At 32.8% G+C, this 26,017-nt stretch overlaps 1 protein-coding gene across 1 annotated transcript in view; it reads left to right on the top strand.

Moving 5' to 3' along the window:
• The first annotated feature begins 806 nt into the window (after window positions 1-806).
• The window catches only part of LOC133176093 (integrin alpha-4-like), a 31,701-nt gene continuing 6,490 nt past the window's right edge, over window positions 807-26,017 (top strand). Inside the window, exons 1-15 of the mRNA XM_061311260.1 lie at window positions 807-1,097; window positions 6,976-7,112; window positions 9,310-9,407; window positions 9,522-9,722; window positions 11,883-11,937; window positions 13,281-13,391; window positions 13,904-14,013; window positions 18,157-18,213; window positions 18,313-18,480; window positions 20,125-20,230; window positions 20,970-21,155; window positions 22,399-22,605; window positions 22,976-23,127; window positions 23,521-23,658; window positions 24,780-25,261. Of these exons, the coding sequence (XP_061167244.1) occupies window positions 895-1,097; window positions 6,976-7,112; window positions 9,310-9,407; window positions 9,522-9,722; window positions 11,883-11,937; window positions 13,281-13,391; window positions 13,904-14,013; window positions 18,157-18,213; window positions 18,313-18,480; window positions 20,125-20,230; window positions 20,970-21,155; window positions 22,399-22,605; window positions 22,976-23,127; window positions 23,521-23,658; window positions 24,780-25,261 (2,411 nt within the window). The 5' untranslated portion in view covers window positions 807-894. The remainder of the gene's footprint in view (window positions 1,098-6,975; window positions 7,113-9,309; window positions 9,408-9,521; window positions 9,723-11,882; window positions 11,938-13,280; window positions 13,392-13,903; window positions 14,014-18,156; window positions 18,214-18,312; window positions 18,481-20,124; window positions 20,231-20,969; window positions 21,156-22,398; window positions 22,606-22,975; window positions 23,128-23,520; window positions 23,659-24,779; window positions 25,262-26,017) is intronic.

Here is a 26,017-nt window from a genome sequence, read left to right as displayed (position 1 = left end):
TTAAAAATTTAATTACTTTTATTTTATATAATCTACTTTTCTACATCTCGAAGAAACTATTTAATGATATTACATCCTTTTAAAAACCTAAACGGAAGTGGACATTGTAAATTTGCTTTGTTTCGATTGAAAGCAAACAAGAAAGCAAGAGGATTTTGAGAGTTTACTATTACCAGAGGCCTAATTGCTTCCCTTTTCTAAATTCGTTTTATTTTACCAATTTAATGTTTATACAAGTTGTACATACATATGTACATTGAATGATTGCAGTTTCTTTAATATCACGTTTACAATATATAATGTCGTTCCCTAATTATTGAATTAAAAGAATTTCATATAGTAAGTACTCGAATACGAGTACACAAATTAAAATTGAACAATTTCCAAAACTGGTTACAGTGTTAAAACATAAAAGGTTTTGTTTATAGTGTATCGCCGATCATAGATAAAAATGCATCTTTCTCTACCCTTTTAGAATAAAATAAATTTATCCGCACACATACATGTATACACCAGAGAGAGAGAGAGAGAGAGAGAGAGAGAGAGAAATGAAAATATATTCATTGTCATTTATTTGTTTATACTGCTTAATGACATCGGGAAAATGATATCATTTTTATTAATGACATATTTTCCGGTGATGAGAAGCTTTTAGCTATATGCTTGTTAAAGAAAGTGTTCAGTGTGTAAGACTAGCTCTATATTAACCACACAATGGTTGTTATTTCGACTAAAAGCAACTTTCCGGTTGAAAGTGTGCCCCTGCTACAAGTACGTGTATACATGTACGACCTCGCTGCCTATCTTTAAGTACATGTCATAGTAAAGTTTTAGATCAATTTATTTTGCAAATTTACTTAACGTCATGTCGTTGTACTCGTAAAGAAAACAAGAATGGAGTGGATAATACGCGTTGATTTCGCAGGGCTATTTCCATGGAAAGGATTTTCCGTCTGGATTATACGGGTACTGTGGTTTGCGTTAGTGCGTAGGAACGCCTGTTATAATGTAGACACAGAACAACCGTTGATTTTTGTTGGAAAATCTGATTCTTATTTTGGAACAACTGCTGAAATTGTTGCCGATTCCCAAAAATGGTAAGAAGATCACATGAAAATGCAGCGTTTTATACTGCAGACTTATAATCCATTGATCACTACAGTACAAGCAGTGTTATTTCATTTCTTAGACAGAACAATTGATAATTCACAGAAATCTGTATGGATCAATAATTATTACGTTCATGGTATGCATATTTCTGAATAAATTGTCGATTTCTCGTGAAACTGGGCAATAACTTCCAAATTCTCTGACTTTTACCCCCTCCCCAATTTTTTATTTTAATGCAACGTGCCCAGAGAATCGAAACGCATGATGATTAATGATCTCTCTCTCTCTCTCTCTCTCTCAGAAAGAAAAAAATTAAGAAAATTAAAAAAAAAGATTCCTTGTTAAGTAATAAACCGATGATTTATCCACTGTATTCGTAATGTTTTGTTTGTTTGTTTTTTTTTGTTTGCCTTCAGGTGCGTGTAAGAACTGTTGATATACTTCTACACTGTAGCATGTGTACTATTCATTTGAAATTTCTCGTGTTTAACCTTAAACACATGTACGCGTATACTTATATTTCAAGGTGAACAATCAATTCTGCATATATACACTGCACAAGGTTGTCGGCCATCTTTCTGCTGATGATTTTTGCTTAGCATTCTACAATCTAAACATCCTCGATGTTTGTCAGTTAAAACAAGGTTCCGGTAAAGAATATCCAAATTAAATCCCTTATCTCACATAATATTACATGTTGAATATCTGATAAGTGTGAGCAGCGGAAGTATATAAGAGTTAAGCATGAAATTCCGGAAGGTTTTGGGGTGTGCTCTCTTTAATTTATATGGTAAGTATCGAACAAAATATATGCATGAGAGTGTTTATTATATAAAGTATGTTGTAAATAGTTTTTAATTACGGTCAAACCTCGTTATCTCGAACTCAATGGGACCAAGAAAAAACTTCGAGATATCCGGTCTTCGAAATATCCAGGGTAAAATACTTAAAGAATAAAGGGTTGGGACTTCCAAATCACTTCGACATATCAATAATATTCGATATACACGTGTATCAGTGTTCGAGATATCGAAGTTCAACTGTATATGTTGGAAGGTGAAATTTAATTCCAGTTAGTTTAAATATTATTTTTCTGACCTATAATGTATACATAGCGGGGATAGGCCCGGGTCATTACAATACTTTTCCTGAAAGACCAAACGTAGATATCACCAGGAAAATCAAATTAAGACTTGCATATTATCAAATATCGTAGATTTTGTTACATGTAAAAGAATTGTTCAGTCATATCGGTTTACACCTTATGCATGAATACATGTTATTAAACAAGTTTTCTGGTTTTTTTTTTTTTTACCTTTAATCACCATTTAATAGCAGTCCTTGCACCTACATACCAAATCAATTATTGAATAGCAGTAAACGTATTTGGAGCCAAATATTATATCAGTTGTTAAACAATAGGTCCAAGGGCCTTAACGGTCACCTGAGTATAATACAACAAACTGATAGATGAAGCTTTTTTGCCAAAAAGCAAGATAAAAGAATTAACGAAATTATTAGTCTAGTATACAATAACAACTCTTAATTTAAAATCTAATCCCCCCATGTATATGTATCACTATCACCATGCAAATTATAAAAGATTATCAGTGCTTCTGTACTATTTTTAACCTCTCACATTTGACTATCTTGGTCTTTGAGGAACATTTAATACGATGTTTATTTTTGTTTCATTTTTATTTATCTATTAATTACAAGTCTACCTTTGAAATTACTTTTTGTGTTATAAAATAAAAATTCTTTCATAATTCTCTTATTCTATTAACCTTTCAAATATATTATTTACAGTGATTAATTATCAAAAGTGAATGGCAAAGAGAAACAACTTCTCTAAGTACATGTAGAATACAAATTATTAGAGTCCTGGCCAGGACCAGAACACTTGACCAAATTGTCCAGATGTTCAAAATTCTGGTAAAAATACCTTTGCTTATTAAAACTTTCACTCTTTTTCAAAGAAATCATGCATTTTCACTACAGATTCAACACAGCCCTACCCTAAGACCAGAACCCATAACCCAGGATCATGAAATTCACAAATTTAGAAGAGGTACCCTAATCATCGACACATTTTCAAAATATTATCAATAGAGTCCCCCCCTCCTCGAAAAACACATGAACCTCTGACCCTGGGACCACAAGTTTTAAAAATTTTGTAAGAAGCACCCTTGTTCATCATAACTATGCACTTTGTTTATCTGTTCATTACTACATTTAAGGAGCAGACAGGGTTATTTAATAGAATTAATGCATTTTCATTATATTATTATTAAAAGAGCACCACCCTTATACCAGAACATCTGACCCAGGAGCCATGAAACTCACAATTCTGGAAGAAACTCATTATAACTATACACTTAATTTCTTTGCTTTGTAAACTGGAACAGAAAAGAATATTTCCAAAGAAATTATGCTTTTTCACTATATTATCAATAGAACCCTCCCCTTTAACCAGAACCCCCAATCCCGGGGCCATGAATTTCACAATTTTTGAAGAGGCATCCTTGCTTATCATAACCATGCACTTAGTTTTTTAAATAAAACCCAGGAGCAGAGAAGGAGATTTTCAAACAATTAATGCATTTTCACCATATAATCAATAGAGCCCTGCCCTAACACCAAAATCTCTGACCCAAGGGCCATCAGTTTCACAGTTTGGAATAGACAACCTTGCTCATATCTTTTTACTTAGTTAGTATGTCAAATACCCAGGAGCAGAGAAGAAGATTTTCAAAGAATTAATTCATTTTCACTATATAATCAACAGAGCCCAGCCCTAACACCAGAACCCCTGACCCAGGGGTCATTGTGTTTTCAAAATTTTGGAAGAGGCACCCTTGCTCATTATAACTATGTATTTAGTCAGTCTCTTTAATACCCAGGAGCAGAGAAGGAGATTTTCAAAGAATTAATAATTTTTCACTATATAAGCAATAGAGTCCCGCCCTAACATCTGAACCTCTGACCCAGGGGCCATGAAATTCACAATTTGGGAAGAGGCACTCTTGCTCATCATAACTATATATTTAGTTAGTTTGTTTAATACACCGGAGAAGAGAAGAAGATTTTCAAAGAAATAATGCGCTTTCCCTATATGATCTATATAGCCCCCTCTCGCACCACAACCCCTGACCCTGGAGCCATGAATTTCACAATTTTGTGCTTATTACAATCATACCAACAGTTTGACAGCATAATGTCTATGAATAAAGGAGAAGATTTTTGCAAATTGCATTATAATTCCTGGTGGTTTTAGCCCCACTCCTCAGGACCTAAGAGCTGGGCCAAGGGCCATGAAATTTACAATTTTTGTTTCGATTTACCCATAGATGCTATATGCCTAAATTGGTTGAAACTGGTTCAGCGTTTTCAGAGAAGAAGCTGAAAATGTTCAAACGCTAACGGACGACGCACGACGACTGACAAAAACGGATAGCAACAGGTCACATAAGTGTCTCAGGTGACCTAGAGTGCATGTACACTATCAAAATGTTATATCGGAGGGGGAAAATAAATTACAGAGTATTTGCTCATTGTACAGAAATCCCCATATATTAATTAACCTAGGCGATTCCACAATAAGTCACACACTTTCTTAAAGTTGAATTCAAATCCGTCCAAAATTTCAGAATCTTTGCAAGCCAAGGGTTTTTAGTCCACTACGCTACCTACAAAGCAAAAACCCTTTGCTTGAGAACATACATTTTCTGAAGAGAGATAAACATTCAAACACGGGTTTAAATGTGCATTCTTATCAATGCCAACTTCGACTACGGAAGTATTTTAACGAAAGGGGTAAAGTATTTTGAATGAAATGCGTATGTTACGATAAATCTCTTTGATCTATAGGTGCTTGAGGTTTCAACTCTTTCTTATTAAAAAAGGTATGGGGTTAATTTTTTTAATAAGAAAAAATATATACAAGTACGTCAAGTGCATGTACTTAGATCATCAGCTATGATCTGTATACTTGAAGGGAATTTAGATTAATTTTCGGTTTTAGACTAGGACTCCCTATCCACTCCAATGTATCGTTCTTAGTACGTATATGTACTATACTTCCACTTGTCGTAAACTTTTCACATTTTCATCTTTTTTCTCCAGAACAACTGGGCCAATTTCAACCAAAATTGGCACACAGTGTCCTTGGGTTAAGGGAATTCAAATTTGTTCAAATGAAAGGCCACATCCTCTTTCTAGGTAGCTAATTATGAAATAATAAAAATTGGATGAGATTATTTAAATAATATTCTTCTCAACGACCACTGGGCCAAAAAATAAACTTATGAGAAAGCTTCCTGACATAGTGTAGATTCAGGTTTGTTCAAATCATGACCCCTGGGGGCAGGGTGGGGCCACTATAGGCGATCAAAGTTTTACATACAAATACTTAGGATTTTGTTTTTTAAATTCTTCTTTTCAATAACAGCAAGGACATGATTATTCATATGAAGTTGAAAGAATCCTCAAATAGTGTAGAACTAATTTTGTCCAAATTATTACCCCCAGGGGTAGATTGGGGCCACCATGGGCGATCAAAGTTTTACATAGGAATACATGGAGGACGTACTTAAAATTCCTCTTCTCAATATCAGCAAGGTCATGATTAGTCATATGTAGTTGGGAGTATATATCCTTAAGTAGTGTAGATACAGCTTTGCTTAAATCATGACCCCAGGCCCGGGGATAGAGTGGGACCACAATTTTCACATAGGAAAAATCTTAAGAATTCTTCTTTTCAATAACAGCAAGGTCATGATTAGTCATATTTAGCTGGAAGCATCCTCAGGTAGTGTAGATTCAAGTTTGTCCAAATCATAACCCCTGGGGATAGGGAGGGGGCCACTACAAAAGTTTTACATGAGAAAAAAAGGAAACATCTTTAAAAATCTGCTTATGAAGAACAGCAAAGCCATGAACAGTCATGTTTATATGAAAGCATTCATAGACCTGTAATTTAGATTCAGGTTTGTTCAATCCCGATCCACGCTGGAGTGGTGGGGCCACTATATTTAATCGAAGTATTACATGGGTATAAATAGGAAAAATCATAAAAATTCTTCTTTTCAAGAACAGCAAAATCAGGATTAGACAATTTTTTATGGAAGTATCCTCAGGTAGAGTCCAAATCATGACCCCCTAGGGTACATGTAGGGTGGGCCCACTATTGGTGATCAAAATTTTTACATGGGATTACATACAATTCGGAAAAAAATCTTTAAAATTCTTCTTTCCAACAACAGCAATGTTATGATTAAACATATTTATATGGAAGCATCCTTAAGTAGTGTAGATTTAATTTTGTTCAAACCATGACCCCGGAGGGTTGGATGGGGCTACTATTGGCGACCAAACATTTTCGTAGGAATACATGGGGAAAATCTTTAATTTCTTTTCTCAAGAACAGCAAAGCCATGATTAGTTATATTTATACCAAAGCATCATCAGGTAGTGTAGTTTCTAATTTGTTCAAATCATGACCACAAGGGTAGGATGGGGGCACAAAGGCCATACAAATTTAACATAAGAATATACATGTACATGTATATGAAAATTATATAAAGTCTTCTTATTCTTCAGTATAGCAAAGAAATTATTAGTAATATATATGGAAGCTTCCTAAGATTCAAGTTTGTTCAAATCATGACAGTTGAGGGTATGGTGGGGCTAAAAGTAGGGCCAGTTAATGACATATTATTTTAATTTTACATCATTGTGAAAAGAATCTGCTGATAAAGAACAGGAAGGCTATAGTTACTCAGGTGAGCGTTGTGGCCCATTGGTCTCTTGTGATGCATACGCATTTAATACGTAACATACGTATACGATATTCGTATATTTCAGGATTCTCGTTGGTGCAACAAAAGACAATTTCACCGAAAGACCAGAGATCCCATTTCCTGGCAATGTGTACGCATGCCCAGTTGATTTTCTTAACGTCGAATCAAATTGCACAGTTCTACCCAATTTAAGAACACCAGGTACGTAATAAATTTCTATTCTGTAGAAGGTGAGTTTTCTCCTATCAATTTTTTGTGAAAGGAATCTGCTCACTGAAAAGGGTTTTCCCCTAATTATGACAGTAATCTAGGGGGGGGGGGGTATAAAAGTGATTTTCAAGCAAATTTAGTATACAATAGTGGTGAGGGTTTAGGGGGGGGGGGGCAAATCAATTTATTAGAATAAAGTTAATTTAGAATTGAAACATACCAAATCATTAATAACTTTATTAGTAAATTCTCCAGCAAATGACCTTTCTTTTTGAAGGGGGACAAGACTTAATATCACATGATGGAATTTTGAACGAAGGTTCAAATGTCTCTTCAGAGGTTCAATGTCTCTTATTTATGGAAGATTATACCCAAGATACCGATCGCAATTAAATAACTTCAAACGTTGAGTAACATAGTTAGGGCAACATGACAATCAGATTTTTCCAACAAAACGCAAAGTATTTCAATTTCAAATAGTTAAATTGCTACGGAAAGCATTGTTTACTAACATGGAGTGTTTTTTCCTCTCCTTTAGAACTTGGTATGTTTTAGAGAGTTGATACTCCTTGTACAAAACCCATGACAACAAACAAAACAAAACAAAAACAAAAACAAAACCACAAAAAAAAAAAAAAACAAAAAAAACAAAAAAACAAAAAAAAAAAAAACAAAAAAAAAAAAACAAAAAAAAAAACAATGCATTTCCTAAACATTTATTTAATTGCGAGTTCTCTCTGAATAAAGGCTATTAAATCTTTTCATGTTTTACAAACGTTTTTATCAGTTAAATATTTAAGGCCACATGGTTATAGCTGTGATCTAAGTCGTCGTAAGGGACTCTGGTATATTAAACCAAGTGCAAAATAAATATTAAATAAATAAATAAATAGATATTGAAGATGTTGTTTTAAGGCAACTTAATACCCAGCCTCCACTCCCCAATTATACTGTATGACATTGACAAAAAAGAAATTAAATTTAAATTAAAATTGGACCTTCAGACATCATCAACAACATGCCCAGTTTTGAATTCAAGGTTTTCAAAGTTATGCCTGAGAAAATTTCACTTCCTTAAAGCTGGTGTCCTCGAAAATTAGGAAATCCCCTGATTCAAAACCAAAACAAATTTTAAACCTAAAGATCATAGGCTACAACTTACAAATGAGTGAAAGATGAAAGCCAGCTCGAAAAAAATTCACTTTGGCATTAGTAATAAGTAACGAGATAACCTGGATCAAGATAACAGACAAAAAAAAATTCTTTTGATTTTCTTCTAAAATGTTGGTCTGATTTCAATAAGATTTGGAACACAAGTACATGTAAATTATAAAAAGATGCATAATTACGTGTTTCTTTTTCTTTATTTTGATTTTGACGAAGGGTGTTGCCAAGGTTACTAAAAATTGAAGTTTCTATGAAATTCTTTCAAAATGCTACTCATTCTACAGTATTGGTCCGATTTTAATGAGACTTAGTACACAAGTTTTACATAATTTTGTGCATCGGTTTTTGATTTCGACAAACGGTATTGCTTTGGTTACGAATTCTTATTTTTGTAAAATTCTGTCAAATTTGAAACACTACACCTTGAGTTTTGGTCTGATTCCAATACTAGAGTATATGACTTAGTACACATGTAGGTTATGCTAAATACGTTCTTAAACCACTCATTTCTCCACGAAAACTACCTACTAGTAGATACAAAATAAGACTTTGATTGGGATACAAAGACTTCCGGTTGGGGTTATAAATGTAGGATAAATCCAGAGACCTCCGAGTATTCCTTTCCGAGGTCTCTGGTTTTATCCTTCATTTATAACCCCAACTGGAAGTCTTTGTATCCCATTCAAAGTCTTATTTTGTATTGAGGTAATTTTCGAGGAAGAAATGAGTGGTTTACAATAAAGAGGCTCAACCAGAGACGGCGGAAACGATTAATTTGACAATGAAAAAGTCTTTCGAAGCGAACGATGTCATTTTAAAGTAGGTTATGATTGATAAATTAACTAAATACGAGCTTGAAGCGGGGGTGCCTGAAAAGGTACCTTGTGGTAAAAATAACGCAAATGCTTGTGTTTCAAACCAAATTTCTTTTGAAGGGGAAATTCTTTTTTTTATTGCTTTCACTTTCAAGAGTTTGAATACAAAAAGAATTTTTTCTCATAAACATATCTTTGGATTATAGAAACTAATGCTAATGAATCAGCTGGCGTTTTTGAAGAAGCAGATCAAATGTTGGGGGCCAGTATAATTGTCCCGGAGGATTCGACGAAACCTATCAAGGTAAAAAAAAAAAAATGAATATACATGTAACTGTAGATTGCATTTTGAAACATCTTGAATTGAAAAAAAAAATCATAGAATTATCTTGTCATTTTTATGTGTGTTGTTTTACAGATTTGTGCCCCAAACTGGAAGAATTTGCGTTTCTTTAAACCAGGTGATGACAACTCGTACCAAGTGACCGGAAATTGTTTTGTTTTGAATGACAGATCAGATCTAATAAACACCGCCAAGATCCACAGATTCCGGATACCTCAGGATGACCTTGATTTCTACAAAGCACCTCTTATAGGGTTTTCCATTTCCGACACAAAGGTGACTATATTTTATTATACTTTCATGTTAAATACTAAAATCTGATTGGTTTAGACGCATTTAACAATTTGAAATGTTACCCTCAGCATTAGGAACTCATACGCGTACGGTTGGCCGTAGAATTCTGCATGAAAACGTCAATTGTCAAGCCGAATAAACTTGACGTCAATCAAACCTTGCATCCCATATAGGTTGATTGAAAACAACAAACTACAGAAAAATGCTTGCGAGTGCAGAAATATGGAAACTTTAGATGATAAAGGACTCTCTGAACTCGTATCAAATAAACAACAAGAAAACATTGATGTAACCATCAATTGTCGCCCGGGAAATAAATAAAGTAAACAATGGAAATGAGTCTTGATCATCAAACCGCTTCGATATGTGTGAAAAAGGCATGCGTCTAAATGATGGAGACGATAGTAGAGAATATTTTGAAAACTTATAGTCGGATGAAAATCGAACAAAAACGATACCCTTTTAAACTTTATCAATTCCTCAAGTAAATGTTGGCTACATAAAATATAATTTGAAACCAGACACATGCATCACCTATTTTCAAAAATGTCTTTCACTTTAAGATTATAAAACACGAACTGTGTAAAGTACGTTTTTACGTTTTTATGCGATAAGTAAAATTCGATGCTCTAAAAAAAGGGACCTGTCGTTTTTTCGATGGTAAATGATAAGCAACTTTATATATTAAATATGAAAAACATATATATTTTTACAGATTCATTTTATGGAAGTAAATAAATTGTGTATCTCGTAATTTATAAAGGGAAAGAACATTCTGATTAACAATCTTTTTAATGTTTAGAAAACCTTTAATTCTGAATAACTTCTCCCACCTCAATCCCCATATACCAACACTTAAACTTATATGTATAGAGCAGCCCGGTCCTCCGGGCTGCAATATAGAGAGGTCGGTAAATCTTTTTTGAAGCTTTCTTATTGAGAAAAACAGTAGTGGGGAGTTTGAAAGCTTTCTAAACATGAACTTTACGACGATCTCCGAAATTTTTTTGCTGACAACCTGACGCGTCGGTTGACAATGGTTTTCCTTGCCAGTTTGGGTGTCAATTTCAACTGTTACCCTCAAAAACATGCACTATTTATATAGATTAGTACTATTTATGGTACATATACACGTATGTAACCAACTTACCATATTTGGTACCCTATTTTGATGCAAAAATCATAGGCGCTTGGGTCAAGGATAATGTATATTTTCTATATAATGTATTGTCGAGGAAATTCGAACTATATTCGTAACTTTTTTAAGCGCACAGTGGTTATTTTTAGTTTTTTGTAAATCTTTCTGCTTGATATACACTAGAGTGTCACAGAAATATGATATTATACAAGTTTTAAGAATGACGTATCCCAACTGTATACAGTTGGGATATGTCATTCTTAAAACTTGTATACACTTCAGTGTATATCAAGCAGAAAGATTTACAAAAAACTAAAAATTACCACTGTGCGCTTAAAAAAATGTTACATGTACGAATATAGTTCGAATTTCCTCGACAATACATTATATAGAAAATATATACATTATTATCTTTGACCCAAGCGCCTATGGCAAAAATAAATGGCACACAAATGTATTTTTTTTCTTCTTTGCCAAAAATCCCATCGAATTAAATTGTTTCTGATAATTATATTTAAATTCCCTATAGTTAGAGTATGATTTAGCCTTTTTTGCTGGCAGCCAGTAAATCATTCGGTGTTTGAAATCTCATTAATGGTGTCCTCTGCGTGCATTTCAGGACCTTTCGACATAAATTATTCAAATTTTCAGTTTCTTGAATTCACATCCTAAATAGCGCCGGAATATACTTGATATTAACATCGCCAACTATTTTCCTGCTAATCAGTAAAAAAAAAAAAAAATCTCAGGGAAAATAAAAAAATGCATGTTGTCGTCGACAATTTTTAGTTTTACATAGTATTAATATCAAAACATTGCATAAAATAACGTTTTCAGAAAGAAATTCCTATATCAATAGAAATTAAAACAGGTTTTAGACTGTCATTTTCATCATGTCATTCACGAGCCTGAATCAAAACATTATCTATAAAGCATGCAAGGCATACATATACATGTATGCACGATGTATCCTCTGATGATCAGAAAATATTTCTTGCTTACAGATACCAGTTTTTGACACCCTTTATGGCGCCCCTAATACTGGAAGGAGTTCCACAGGTAGGATGCAATTAGCCCTACTAATGTTATTTTAATCAAAATTCAAAACTCGTGGTCTCTATTGACCTATAATTTAAAGGTTTATGGTTAAACCAGTTTTGACCGAAAAGGCACTAAACAGAACATTGCTATAGTCTGTTTATGATTGATTGTATATTATTTAACGTCCCATTCGAGAATTTTTCACTCATATGAAGATGTTAATATATAACGATAAAAGGATTCACATTTAGACCTACATCAATACTCGGCACTCAGGGCCATTGGGGAGTGAGGGTTCTTTATCGTGCCAACGCCTACTGTGTCACGGGACTTCGGTTTCTAAGGTCTTAATTGTCCGAAAGACCCATGGCTTTCACTAAATTTTTGGCGAAGGAACAGTCACTACCTATATTTACATCTTAGGTTTGACGCGGCGTGCCGAACGAAAATCGAAACCAGGCCCTTCTATCACAAAGCGAACGCCCTACCACTAGGCTACCATGACCGGTCTAATCTGTTTATGAAAAAAAATGTATATTGTCTAACACAATAACATTTAAAATACGTACAATGTAAACATGTTAAATTTGTCCAAAAAGAAGGTTAATAGTGCACTATAATGAAAAAAAAGTAACAGTGATTCAGAAGTTGACGTAACCTGATTACTGTTCTGTTTATCAAGTCTCCACGTGCTAGTCCCTTCTTGTAGCTATACTTCCTCGGGTGTTATGATTTGCTGAACACTGAGAAATGAAAGTTTCCGTACACATTCATATGGTATAACAATGATAGGAGTCAATGGCAGTATGTTTTAAGAATGAGCCTTTTTTGTATATCTATTTGGGTGATAAAACAACAGTGGAGCATGCGATGATTTGTTTTCAAGGCGATATCGTAGATGCAATTTTCAAATTTCACAGGATGAAACTCTGCCATTCAGTTAACTGAAAGGTGACTGAAAGATTACTGAAATGTGACTGAATGACAGAGATCTGCAATTCAGTCACCTTTCCAGCCCTTTCAGTGACCATTCAGTTGACTGAAAGGTGTAACTTCATCCTGTTTTTATCACCTGACTCCCTCATCATCCTCATAAATATTAAAATATAGATACATAAACATTACTTTTATTTACGTTTTACCTTAAAGTTTCTATATATAAATAATTCTAGCTCTTGATCGGACCTGTATGACTTTTTTGTCCTTTTTCAACCATTCTTTCGAAAATGGATGGGGAGTTATTTCTTGGAAATCTTTGAGAGAATATATATATATTTTTTATACCTTTAGTATTTTTTCAGCTGCATAAATTCGATCTGAAGACCTTTGATCTAAATGCCATAGAAATGATGTTTTTGCAGGGGGTCTATTGGCAAAGAATGACGGGCTTATACCAAACGCAAGAAGTATGAAATTAGAAGTAGAGAGATCAAAGGTCATACAGGACACTTATTTAACTGGGTCACTATTTGGTAAGTATTCATAAATTCACACTCATGTACCATATTGTGAATAGATATATACTCTGATTGTACTAACTACTTTTGATATTAAATCCACTAATCATGATGGAAGTGGTAGAAAAAAGGGGATGACTTTGCGGTCATCAATGATATATTTGTAACATTTGTATCATAAGTAAACAATATTATGAATTTATTTCAAATAAATTTCATTGTGGATCACAATGCTATCCCTAAATAAAATATGTATCATTAATAAATATAATTTCTTATACTTAGTGGATATCTTATCATAGGGGTCTAAAATGGAGTATTGTGATATTGCGTGTATACACTAAAGCTATGTTATATCCATAGTGAATTTTATTCATACATGTATTATAATGGTTACTATATGTTCTCTATAATAAACCCATTCAGAATTGCCAGCGTATAATTATGTAATTTTTTTAACCTTTAACAAGCCCAAGTACAAGTATCCAACGGAAAAATTATTAATCTATACTTATGAATTTTTTAAGGATACAGTATCGCACCCGGTAATTTAGGAGGCGTTTCGACACAATCAAGATCTTTTTATTTTGTTGTTGGCGCTCCTGGATTCAGCAACAAGAATGGAGTTATTGGCGCTGTAAGTTATCAATTTTTAAATTCATAATTTGTTTTATCACACCTTTTCGCCGCCTTGGGAAATAGTTTTCTTTCTCGGGGAACCATAAATTTGCTATTTCTCTCCTACAGATTCCATAACTGTATACTATGACACCTCTGACGGAAGTTAATCATAAACCTTTAAAATTTTGTTAGCTATAAAAAAAAGTGTGTTATAGCTACGACCCTGTTAAAAGAAAAAAAAAACTCTCCTCGATTTGAAAGAGGAAAATACTAACTAACTATGAGGGCTGTCCAAAAATTTCGAAAAAAAAATTGTGTTTTTCCCCCCTCTTTTGAATGTTCCTAAATATGTTCTTTTTTGAAATGCTAAAATATTTGTTATGAAGATGAGAGATTACGTCAAACAAGCTTAGTTTAAATTGCTTGACTTTAATATAATTTTAGCTCTACTGGTCAGAGACCAGAAGAGCTTAGGCATTAGTAAGGTGTCCGTCGTCCGTCCATATGACATGTCTGTTTGTCTAGCTGTCTGTCTGTGTGTAAACATTTATTCAAAACACTTCTTCTCCTACAGTTTTAATTGGTCCAATTCCAGGCATGGTACACAAGTAGACTATACTTAGATACATAATTTTAAGTGTCTGTTTTTGATTTCTACAAACGGTGTTGCCATGGTTACCAAAAAATAGAAGTTTCTTTAACATTCTTTCAAAATGCTACTCCTCCTACAGTTTGGTCTCATTTGAATAAGACTTGGTTAACGAGTTAGATTATACTTAAGCACGGTATTCTAAGTATTGGTTTTGATTTTGACAAACGATGTTGCCATGGTTACAAAAATAGAATTTTTGTTGAATTTTTTTTCAAAACGCTACTCTTCCTACAGTTTTGGTCCAATTTCAATAAGATTTGGTACACAGCTACACCATACTAAGATACATAATTCTGTATATTGCTTTTTGATTTTTGACAAGCGACGTTGCCATGGTTAATAATACTAGACATTTCTGAGATTTTCTATCAAAACGGTACATATCTAATAGTTTTTGTTTTATTTCATTAAGACTTCGTACAATGTATACAAGTAGACTACACTAGGATACATTATTCTATGCATCAATTTTTTATTATGATAAACTGTGTTGCCATAGTTACTAAAAATAGAAATATCTGTCACAGTCTAATTACTCCTCCTAGAGCTTAAATCCAATTCCAGGAAGATTTGGTACACAAGTAGACATTACTTAGATGAAAAATTCTATTTATTGGTGTTTTGATTTAAACAATCTCTGTTGCCTTGTGTTAGTATAAAAAGGAATTTCTGTGAAATTCTTTCAAAGCATTACTCCTCGTACAGATTTGGTGGATTTCAATTCGACTTGTTACAGAAGTAGTCTATACTAACATATCTTAATATATCTTTCTTTATTATAAGTACACACCAGAAGAGCTACAGTCTCGTCAGAGACTTCTGGTTTAAAAAAAAACCGTCTTTAAAGGTCACAGATTTTTTTTTAATTTAAACATATTTTATTGAAACATAATCAATAGGATTGGACACAAGTTTTACCAGCTTAGAATTGTCCTCTCCAACACAAACAAAATGACATATACATATACACAAAGGTCACAGATAATACACACAGCCCAGGGTTAAAATGAAATAAACATCGTTATAAAGTTCTGAATTAAAATAATGATTTAAAAAAACTCGAGGGATAAGTAAAAACTGAAATCAATATAACAATCATGTAGTAAATACGACTGTTGTCATTTCCTGAGATCTTTAGTATCGTTTTTTTTTTAACAGAAAGAGGATATCAATAGATAAATCTGCAAGAGATACATGTACTTGTACTGTATGTCTTTAAAAATGCCACAAAAGTTTTCGTCTGGTATCCAAACGGAACAGAGTCCAATCATAAAATTATGTGTTAAAATGGTACAAACTGCGCCAGAGACAAAGAAATGATTTATTCAATAGAGGAACATATATATTTCAATAATTCACAATAGGTATAAACGATTTTTGACGGCTAGTACAATTATAGGGATCGAGATACTGTATGAAGTGGAATATTACTGTTTTTAGATGAAAATACGATATCCCTACTATGACGTTATTGTTGAATTAGAAATTCATATAATGAGTACACGACAATTAAGAAATTCATATAATGAGTACACGACATTATTATAAATCTAACTTAACGTCGGACTTGGACTTGCAGTCTGTTTATTTGAAATTTTTAAACAGACAACGTTTGTAAAATTTGTGTATTTTTTCTAATTTACTTAATTTTTCTTTATACGAGAGTTGTCCCAGAAATACGCGAACATTCTCAATATCTTTTGTTTCACTAATGCTATAAAGTTAAAAATTGGCAGACACTATAATCAGCATTTTTTGAATAATGCATAAAAATTTCAATAAAATATCTCTATAAATAATTTTTCTCTCTCGGGTAAACGAATCTCACAAAATATCTGTAGGCACAACACTGACGACGTCAAAACGCGGCTCGTGGCGTTTGTGAACTCATTTTGGAATCGTGCGTCTGATAAAATTCGTTTGAAGCATAAATTCGACACTGCATTTAATTTTCTTTTAGTTACCAAGTTATCCATCTCAGATATTAGCATTTCCAAAAGATCGCGGAATAAATTCTTTTAAAAGACAATTTCCCAACCTCGGTGATAATTTTACCTTACTGCTCGCATAGTTAAACGGCGGTCACCACGTTTGACGTCCAGCTTTTGACTTTTCAGTTCGTTGGTCGACCAAACGCTTCTTCCATCGAAGAACCAGTCAAGCCGTCCTCGAACCTCTTGAACTAGGTATAAATTCTGTGTCCGAGATATATATTTGCGTCGTTTCATCGTTTACATCTCTTTTCCCGTATGGACAGGAGTCATATCCCGCTCAAAGGTACTGCTTGATAATTTGGTACTCCGCAATTATCGCCCGACGTCACCATTTTTGACAATAGTAAAAGGTTTTGGCATCTAACGTCACATTTCTGTAACTTGTGGTGCCAAATTAATGAATTTTTTCACATGAGTACTCCAGACCATAGAGTTTTTATAGAGGTAATTTTTTTCACACGATATTTCCGTGCAACCTGGTTATAAAGAAAAATTCACTGACAATGCTATTTCTTAAAACTTAATGGTCGCCCGCGTGGCGCAGTGGTTAGAGTGTTTGCTCTAGAGTCGCGAAGTAAGGAGTTGATCCTTACGTCTCGGGTTAGAATCCCACTATGGGACGTGGAGACCGGTCCTTCGGATGAGACCGTATAAACCGAGGTCCCGTGTCGCAGTAGGTGCTGGCACGAAAAAGACTCCTCATTGCTCAATGGCCGTAAGTGCCGAGTATAGGACAAAATTTGCAGCTCTCTACCGGCAAGTGGTGGCGTCTCCATATGAGTGAAAAATTCTCGAGAGGGACGTTAAACAACAAACTCAAAAAAAAAAAAAAAAAAAAAAAAAAAAAAATGCCGTGCGCCGAGTGCCGATATTTGACATCCTTTAAATGCTTTTTTGCATGCATATGACATTATTACATTAAAATGTTTTGTCAAAATACTAAAAATTTCATTTACTAACACGATGCATAAAAATATTTAATTTGATCGAATAGTTTTTGAAATACTCAAAAAGTTAGCGTTTTTCTGGGACAACCTTTCTTATTAAGATAGTATGGTAAACACTAGGCAGTGAAAACATTATAAAGATAAAAACAGCGTGTGTCCATGAACGTTTTGGACAGCCATCGTATAAGTTTGTTAAACAACATTCATTTAATTTTACAATAACTGCAACCATTTTCAGATACCAGTAAGTTGAGAAATAAAATCAACCAATGACAGTAGAAATAAAGAAAACTGATAAAATGACATTGTAGAGAATAACAAATCAGACCCACAAAATTAGCATGGCGAACAAAAACAAAATTTACTAAAATTACAACGACAAAAATTTCACCCCAAGAATATAATTTTTACGACTATTGATCACAAACGTGTTTTAGGAACTTTGCCCATATTTGTAGCAGACTCGTTGACAATTATTTATTAATCTGCTTAATTTACTGTTTAGTAATTATTTGAAGGTACAAATTTGTTTTTCACCTAAGTTACTTTTACCTTGTGTACTTTAGTTTTCAGTGTTGCAATTCGGAACCTTTTCACAAGTCAAACAGATTGAAGGAATGCAGGTACTAATTCACATAGTTTTACTGAATTTAAATATTCAACAGATTATATTTATTTTATCATAAACATTCCCTTCTTGTTGGTTTTTACATCGACAAAAGGTTGGAGGTGGATTTGGTCAGACACTCTGTATTGCTGATGTAAATGGTGATAATAATGATGAGATCCTGGTCGCGGCACCAAATTGGTTTTCTGTGGGTGACCAAGGAAATCAAGTGACCTATGACGTCGGAGCCGTCTACGTATATTATGGCACTGGATCGTCTTCGGTAAGATTAAAATCAATTTCATATTTTAGTAACATAAAGATTTCTATACAACTTTTAAAATTGTTCTGATGAACAGATCGAATTTCGCTGAAGTGCTGTTTCTTAGCTTCAGTGCTACATGTATATCAAGCAGGTAAATCCAGTGGAGTTTCTATGAAAACGTTATTATATTCTAAATAACAAAGAGGATGTTGCAGAAATATGCAACTTCTTCCTTTACCGAAAAGGACATTTAGATAATTATCATGCATAAGAAGTTATCTCTGAATGTAGATACAGCTGCGTAGATGGTTCAAATTACAAGGCGTGTCTTTCTTTACAGGGACAAAACAAATACCTTTAATATCTATGCATTTTTTTTTCGAACATTACAACTGCATATAGGTGGAATTTATTCCCCTCATTTATACTGTTTAAGTTGCAATGCCTTAATATTGTACATGATTGAAAAGGAACTGTGGCACAATAAAACTTTAACAGTATTTCGAAAGATGTAGACATGCAATTAGCATGTGTCAATAAATAAAATTCTGTGCCTAACTACATTTGAGTCATTTTAATTAAGGAAACTTAAAAATGTATTACATAAAAAGTGAGCTTTAACTTCATATACCACACAATGTCAACTATGCCTCTTTGAAACAAAAATCGTTTTAAAAAATCCCTGCTTTTATAATAAATGTACATACACGTATATATGTATTTGATTCAGTTTCAAGGAGACAGTTAACTTTTTCAGAACAATGGGGATTCGCTTTTGAAAAACCACAAAAGTTGTCATATTCTCCTTGTGACTAATGATATCTTCATTCATGGTTAAATAAAAATATAGGTATGAGTTTTTCAAATATAAAATTTCATTGTGAGGTACATGTATAGTTATACAAAGCTTTATGATAAACGTGTTGACTACAACTTTTCAATCGTCAACTTTCCTTACGTATGTAGCAATATACCCTTATCACCTGCATACATGTTTATGTCTCTCAGTTGATTCAATATGCAAGAGCATGCTCTACGTATGAACAATTTCTAAAACGAGGCAATCTATTGACAAGTTGATGAAACAAGGAAATCAACAGTCTCGTTTGAAGTCATCATTTCGCAAGTTTAATGGTCGATACAGTGACCTTGTCAGCACATACAACCTACACGTTTTTCATACTGATTGTTAGGGCATTATTTATACATTGAACAGTCTACAGATTTTTTCGGGTTTTTTTCTTCCGGTCATGATAAGGAGCACACGGCGGGTGTGACCTGTCGGCAGAAGATGCTCACTCCTCTATGGCACCTGATCCCACTTCTAAATTTTGAGGTCCGTTTGTTTTCTCTGCTGAAAATTTGTATCGTTTCATTGGACTTTCGAAATAGAATACTGTTCGTTATCTTCTATTTCATACAATAGTAAGGAAAAACAAATGAACATTTTTTGTCTTTTACTTTAAAATTGTTATCTGGTATGAATTTGGGGAAAATCACAAAAAAGCAACACCTTCTTCTTGAAAAAAAAATATTACGACTGGGTACCTCCACTTGGATATTTTATCGGTACGAAAATTTCTCATAGATAATTGATGATACGCAACAAGAGAAACCTGGATAGTTTACAATATTTTAGCAGCGCCTAATTCATCGTTATAGATAATTGAAGACACAGCACAAGAGATACGTGGTTCCGTTGTACGATTTTCAAGATTCGGAACTGCAATTGCTAATATTGGAGATATAAACAAAGATGGATACAATGGTTTGTAAACAATCATTACTGGTATATGAATAATATTAAGTGAAAAATATCTACCTGTACATAATATTTATCAACTTTAATTCAAGAAGTTGTTTTTTTATATGCATTTGTTACTGTTGATTGTGAATAAGTAATAAAAGTTTCCAAAGTTTAATAAATACTGTTTTTTGTAAAACAAATCAGGTAAATTACAATGTAAAATGAACTCGGGTAATAGTCATTTTATCAGCCCTTGGGTAAGAACTGGTGCCCGACGGGGCTGATAAAAGGATTTTTGCCGTCATACCCATTTATTTACCGATAGGTATAATATATAGCCCTAAATTATGAATAAGTGTTGAACTTCATACTAGTGGCAGTTTACAGTCTGTACTTTATCAGTCGCCTTCTTTAATTTATTTACGAATACAAATATATACATTTTTTATGAAGTTTTTATTTTGTGCTTCTCAAGAGTATTTGGGCATCTTGAAAAATATGAGTTGTAGTATCAGAAAAAGGAAGATCCAAATATAATTTTAATATTTAAAAAAAAAAAAATAATTCAATAGTTTTAGAGAATTTGATATCTGATATCTGAGATTTCCAGAAATGATGACAGTATACGCAGCTAGTGGTATTTGAAAATTGTCACTTATGTAATTAAACTGTTGTAAAATACATATACAACATAAAAAGTTATGTGCTAAATAAGCCGCATGAAGATGACAGACACCCCTTTTAATGTTTATTTTTCTAGATATAGCTATTGGAGCACCATTTGAGAACACCAAGGGAGCTGTCTATATTTTCAATGGCGGAAGGACTAGATTAGAAGACGTTTACTCACAGAAAATAACAGGATCCAATATAAAGCCAGGTCTTCAAGGATTTGGATGGTATATATCAAGAACAGCAAAGGATTTAGATGACAATATGTATAATGGTAAACAATTAAGGAAAATAGGAAACACATTTTCCCGATTTGTAAAAAAATATGCATGTGTTGCAATCTTTTTTCTAATTATGTCTAGTGTTTAAGAGCAATAACTTCAGTCTACTTCTCATGTATAGATTCAAAAAATTCAATGACTAATTGTTTCTCATTTACGCTAACGGTCCTTTTATGTAAATTATAAATAAAAGTGACAATTTTTCATGAGCTTAAGGTATGTCACTCGTGAAATTTGTTATATCAAGGATTTTTTGAGAAGTATATTTTGGATAAGTACTCATATAGTATGACTCAAAATCGCAGAGAAAATGGGGGGTCAGTGTGCATCTAACTGAGCTACGGTACAATTAAGTTGACCTTTTTGCACTTTTAACTCTTTGGTTAATCACTTTAACCCTTATCATATTTTATCAGGTGTAACCATGGCAATAAATATAATCTTATTTTACGTAAAATAGTTTGAATAATATTTATCATTGAACAAATCTTGCAAATTAATGCGCGTAAATTATTGTGTGACCTTTTTGCACTAAAAAAGTAACATATTTGGAGTATTAAAAATCTAAATAGGCAATAAAATATTTTCTTGTATCAAACTTTTTACGACTTAAGTGCTGATCAGTCACAAGTATCGAGTAGTTTTAAATAATGTAAGAAAAAGTTGGGGTCAGTGATGTAAATTTTGAAATATTGGTCAAAATATGCGATTTTCAGGCCAAAAACGGTGTAAATTTTATCTTGACTTCTTTAATATATCTTCATTTCTCGGCAAAGTTTGTTGAGGAAAGGTGTAAAATTTGTTATAAAAATATAAATTAAGACCTATATTTAATATTCCTAGCATATCATAACGGAAAATATTCTCTGAGTAAAAGTATGTGAGGCTAAAGTTCCAAGACATTAAATTTAATAAATGTGCAGGTTTGCAGAATTTTCTGCTAAATATCCTTCCACCACAAGAAATAGTCCCTCATAAATCTTGGTTCTTTATAAATATTTGAGCAGTTTTTTTCATTGAATGTTGAACAAATTACATTGTTTCATTTAAATATGTTAGGAAAATTGAATTTAAATAAATAGTTTTGAAGTAAGAGGTTCTGCCTGAACTTTTCTAAAAAGCTTACGAGTGACATACCTTAAATGCTTTTTAAAATAACAACAAAAAATTCAGTGCTAAAAAATGTAAAATGTCAAACAATTTTTCAAATGGGTAAAGTCCTGTTTTATTCCATAGATTTCGTTGTTGGAGCATACAGGTCAGACACTGCTATATTATTGAGGACTAGAAATATTGTTGATGTCAACTGTGAAATTTCATACAAACCAGAACCAATCCCTCTGAACTCCAGTGGAACATTCTGCCATGCAGACAGTGATTTTAACCCTTGTTTCAATGTATCAGTTTGCTTCAATTTCACTGGAGAAGGAATTAACAATACGAGTAAGCAATCATTAATTCAGTACTAAAAATTTGATATGACACAATGTCAATGAAAGGAATTGTGAAATATTTTACTATGTTTCTAACATATAATGATAAAAAAAATATGAGGTTGTCCAAGACTATTTTGGGAAATTCATTGCTTTGTTGAAATGTGAAAAGATATAACGTAATCATTTAACTCTTCATATCCATATTTTTTAATTGAATACTATTGTGTTGTTTATTTTGACACTCAGACTTTGATCAATTACATTTACTATAAAACTGATTTTTGATAACCTTTGTACAACATGTATGCATATTGTGTTGGGCAAAACTTTGCACTGTTTAAAATTATCTACGAAACCATTTGCTATTTTTTCTTTAGAAATTGATTTTACTATTTCTATCGACGCAAATGAAACAAGAAAAAGGGCAGCAATGATAAATGGAAGTCACACAAATGAAGAAATAACTGTCCGTGACTTCACAATCTTTTCCTTTAAAACCAGTTGCTATTCCCTGCAACTCATGGTACCGGTATGTTCTTTGTATAATTGTAGAAGTTGTTTACAATTTACTTCTTTGAGGGAATTTAGATACTGTAAGTCGTTTTAATTCCATGGTGTTAAAATTTCACGATTTTGCAAAAAGCACCAATCGCGATGGTTTAAATTTCACGCTGCAAGAAATTAATTTAAATTTCGTATAAGCATTTTAAAAACTAATGTAGCATTCACGACGGGTTTAATTTCGGGGGAAAATGATGAATCGGGAACAGAGGGAAATTAAGACCATCGTGATTATTTACCAATCTACAGTAACAAGATTATAGACAAAAGCTTATGATTTCAATGTTTATATTACTTTACGTGTTACATGTACTGTTTGTATGAAATCTTGTAATGATAAGGTAATATCAATTTATTTCAGACCATCGATAGGAGGTTTTTCCAAATCATTGATAGACCAATTTCCCTCAGAGTTGATTATACAATAAGCAACACTACTAATCCCCGGACGGTAAAAGCCATTTTGAAAAGGGATGTAACTCCAACATTCTTTGGTCAGGTATTTCAAAACCAAATTTAATAGCCAAAAAAAAAAAAAAAAAAAAAAAAAAAAAATCAGTATTGTTCTAATATCTATAAATATAAATTATTTTTAGAGTATAGGAAGTTTATTGACATAAAAGATGGTAAATTCATAAATACATGCATTGTCAATTTGTTTTCAATATAATTTCCTTACTCACTGTGAAATGATTCACACACACCAATGCTAAGTACATGTACATAATCTCTTCGAATGAATAAATTTTTGGCTTAAACTTGGTACTTAAAAACAAGTAATATTACATACTTACAGGAAACTGTACATTTCTTGTAAGGATACTTATGTATAAACCAATGAAACATCTTTACGTATGTTTTTATTCTTGTTTTTTTTGTTTTTGTTTTTTTGTTTTTGATATATGATTCATGAGATTTCGACTAATTTTAAGATTTCGTTTTACATATGCATGCTGTGTATGTCTTGCTCAGACGGTACTTTTTAAAATTAAAAACTTAAGAAGATCATACTTGAACTTTCTTGTTTTTATTATTTTAAAAAGAATTAAGTTGTTTTCTCATAATTTGTGAAAAAAAAAAATGGTGTCATCTATCCTTAAGCAAAATCAATATCACAGGGTAAAAAATTAACCTTCCAGTGAAAACTTTGAATCATTCACAGTTTACACTTAACACAACCGTTACTTTGAATAGTACTAGCGTATCCTGGCTCAAAACTAGCTTAATTTATTAAAATTAAAGCCACAGGTAATGTAACATTCTGTTTCATGAGTAGAAACATGAGAAAAAAAGGTTTGGAAATTTTCATCATGAAAAAGTTTAACGACAAACCAGCCAATTGTTTTTCAACTAGATAAAAAGTACATTACTTTGCACAACAATGGCTTTTGTAAGATGGAAGAGTTCGTTTTACTCTTTGTGAATGTATACCTTTTTCCTATGTTGCCTTGTTGAACACATGGTATATCAGGACTGAAAATTTCTCCTGTGATAAATGTGTATGTGTGTGTGTGTGCAAATATTAATACAAGTCAATATGATATCATATTCAAACAGAAAATGACGTTATTGTTGATTGCGCATTTATTATACAACTAATATTATAATGTCTTTCTTCAGGCAAGGTTTGACACTGACTGCACGGGAGATGCCGGAGTATGTTTGTCAAATCTGAACCTGGAAGTAAACCTTGATAAAGGAATAGTTCTAATTGGAAATGATACCACTTTACAGATGAAAGTATATCTTAAAAACTATGGCGAGCCGTCCTTGAAAACTTTTCTTAGAATTAATTATCCAGCTGCAATCAGATCTAATAAAATTGATGTTAACCCTCCTTCGGACATGTCTTGTTTGCCGAGAAATAATGGTAGTTCTATAGATTGTGAAAGTGAAACTACTCTTTATCAGCGCATGGTCATACAACTAGACATTTTGTTTGAAGTTTCCAAAGCAGCAATGGAAATTGATTTAGGTTATGTATCAACACCAAGCCTCGTTTTCAATGTGACGGCATTTACCACCAATGATACTAACATTAATGATAACACAGTAATTGAAAATATCGAAGTGGCTGCTTTTACCAGGACAACCTTGCAAGTGTAAGTTTACTGACATATTTATACGTTCATATATTGTGCAGTTTTCCCAATAACGGTCTCCGTTCTGTATTCTGTGTGTGGACTGGTAACTTAAGTGACAAAATCATGATTGTTTTCAAATGTGTTCATTGCTTTGTTGTTTTCCATAACTAAATCAACGGCAGAAATTTTTGTATATATTTGTCTAATCAAAAGAAAATTATAAAAGAATAGAAAGATCAAAGAAACCAACATATGAACGTGAATTTCCATTTGTTCCCGTTCGGGATTTTTTTCCCTTAAATTCTATACATTTCGTAAGAAATAGGATGATTTATATTCAAAACAATTCTCTTAAGAATTTCTTTTTTGAGAAAATGCATTTGACGACACTATATCATACATTTATCAAAAGACTTCAATTAGCGACACCTGAAACTTGTTGAACGGCAAGAAAGCAAACAAACAAGAGGCCCAACGGCTTTATAGGTCATCTGAGTATCATGTAACTTTCCCACAATTGAATTGGTTCATGTTTTAAACCAGAGGCCATGAAATTCACAAGACTGAAAGAAGCACCATTACTCATCATAGCTATACACCTAATTTGTTTACTTTATATCCAGAAGCAGAGCAAAGGATTATCAAAAAATACTGTAGAAGTGGAAACTTTGACGATGTAGAAACGTTGACGAAATTGACGAATTTCTAATAGTCGTCAAAGTTTTCACTCGTCAACTTTCACATTCCTGTTAAAGAACACTGTTAAATACAAGT

This window comes from Saccostrea echinata, unplaced genomic scaffold, assembly GCF_033153115.1.
Source record: "Saccostrea echinata isolate AGI-Se365-2 ecotype Australia unplaced genomic scaffold, CSIRO_AGI_Sech_v1 ptg000065l, whole genome shotgun sequence".
Classification (NCBI taxonomy): domain Eukaryota; kingdom Metazoa; phylum Mollusca; class Bivalvia; order Ostreida; family Ostreidae; genus Saccostrea; species Saccostrea echinata.
Note: the sequence above shows the minus strand (reverse complement) of the source record. Positions and strands in the feature narration are given on the sequence as shown.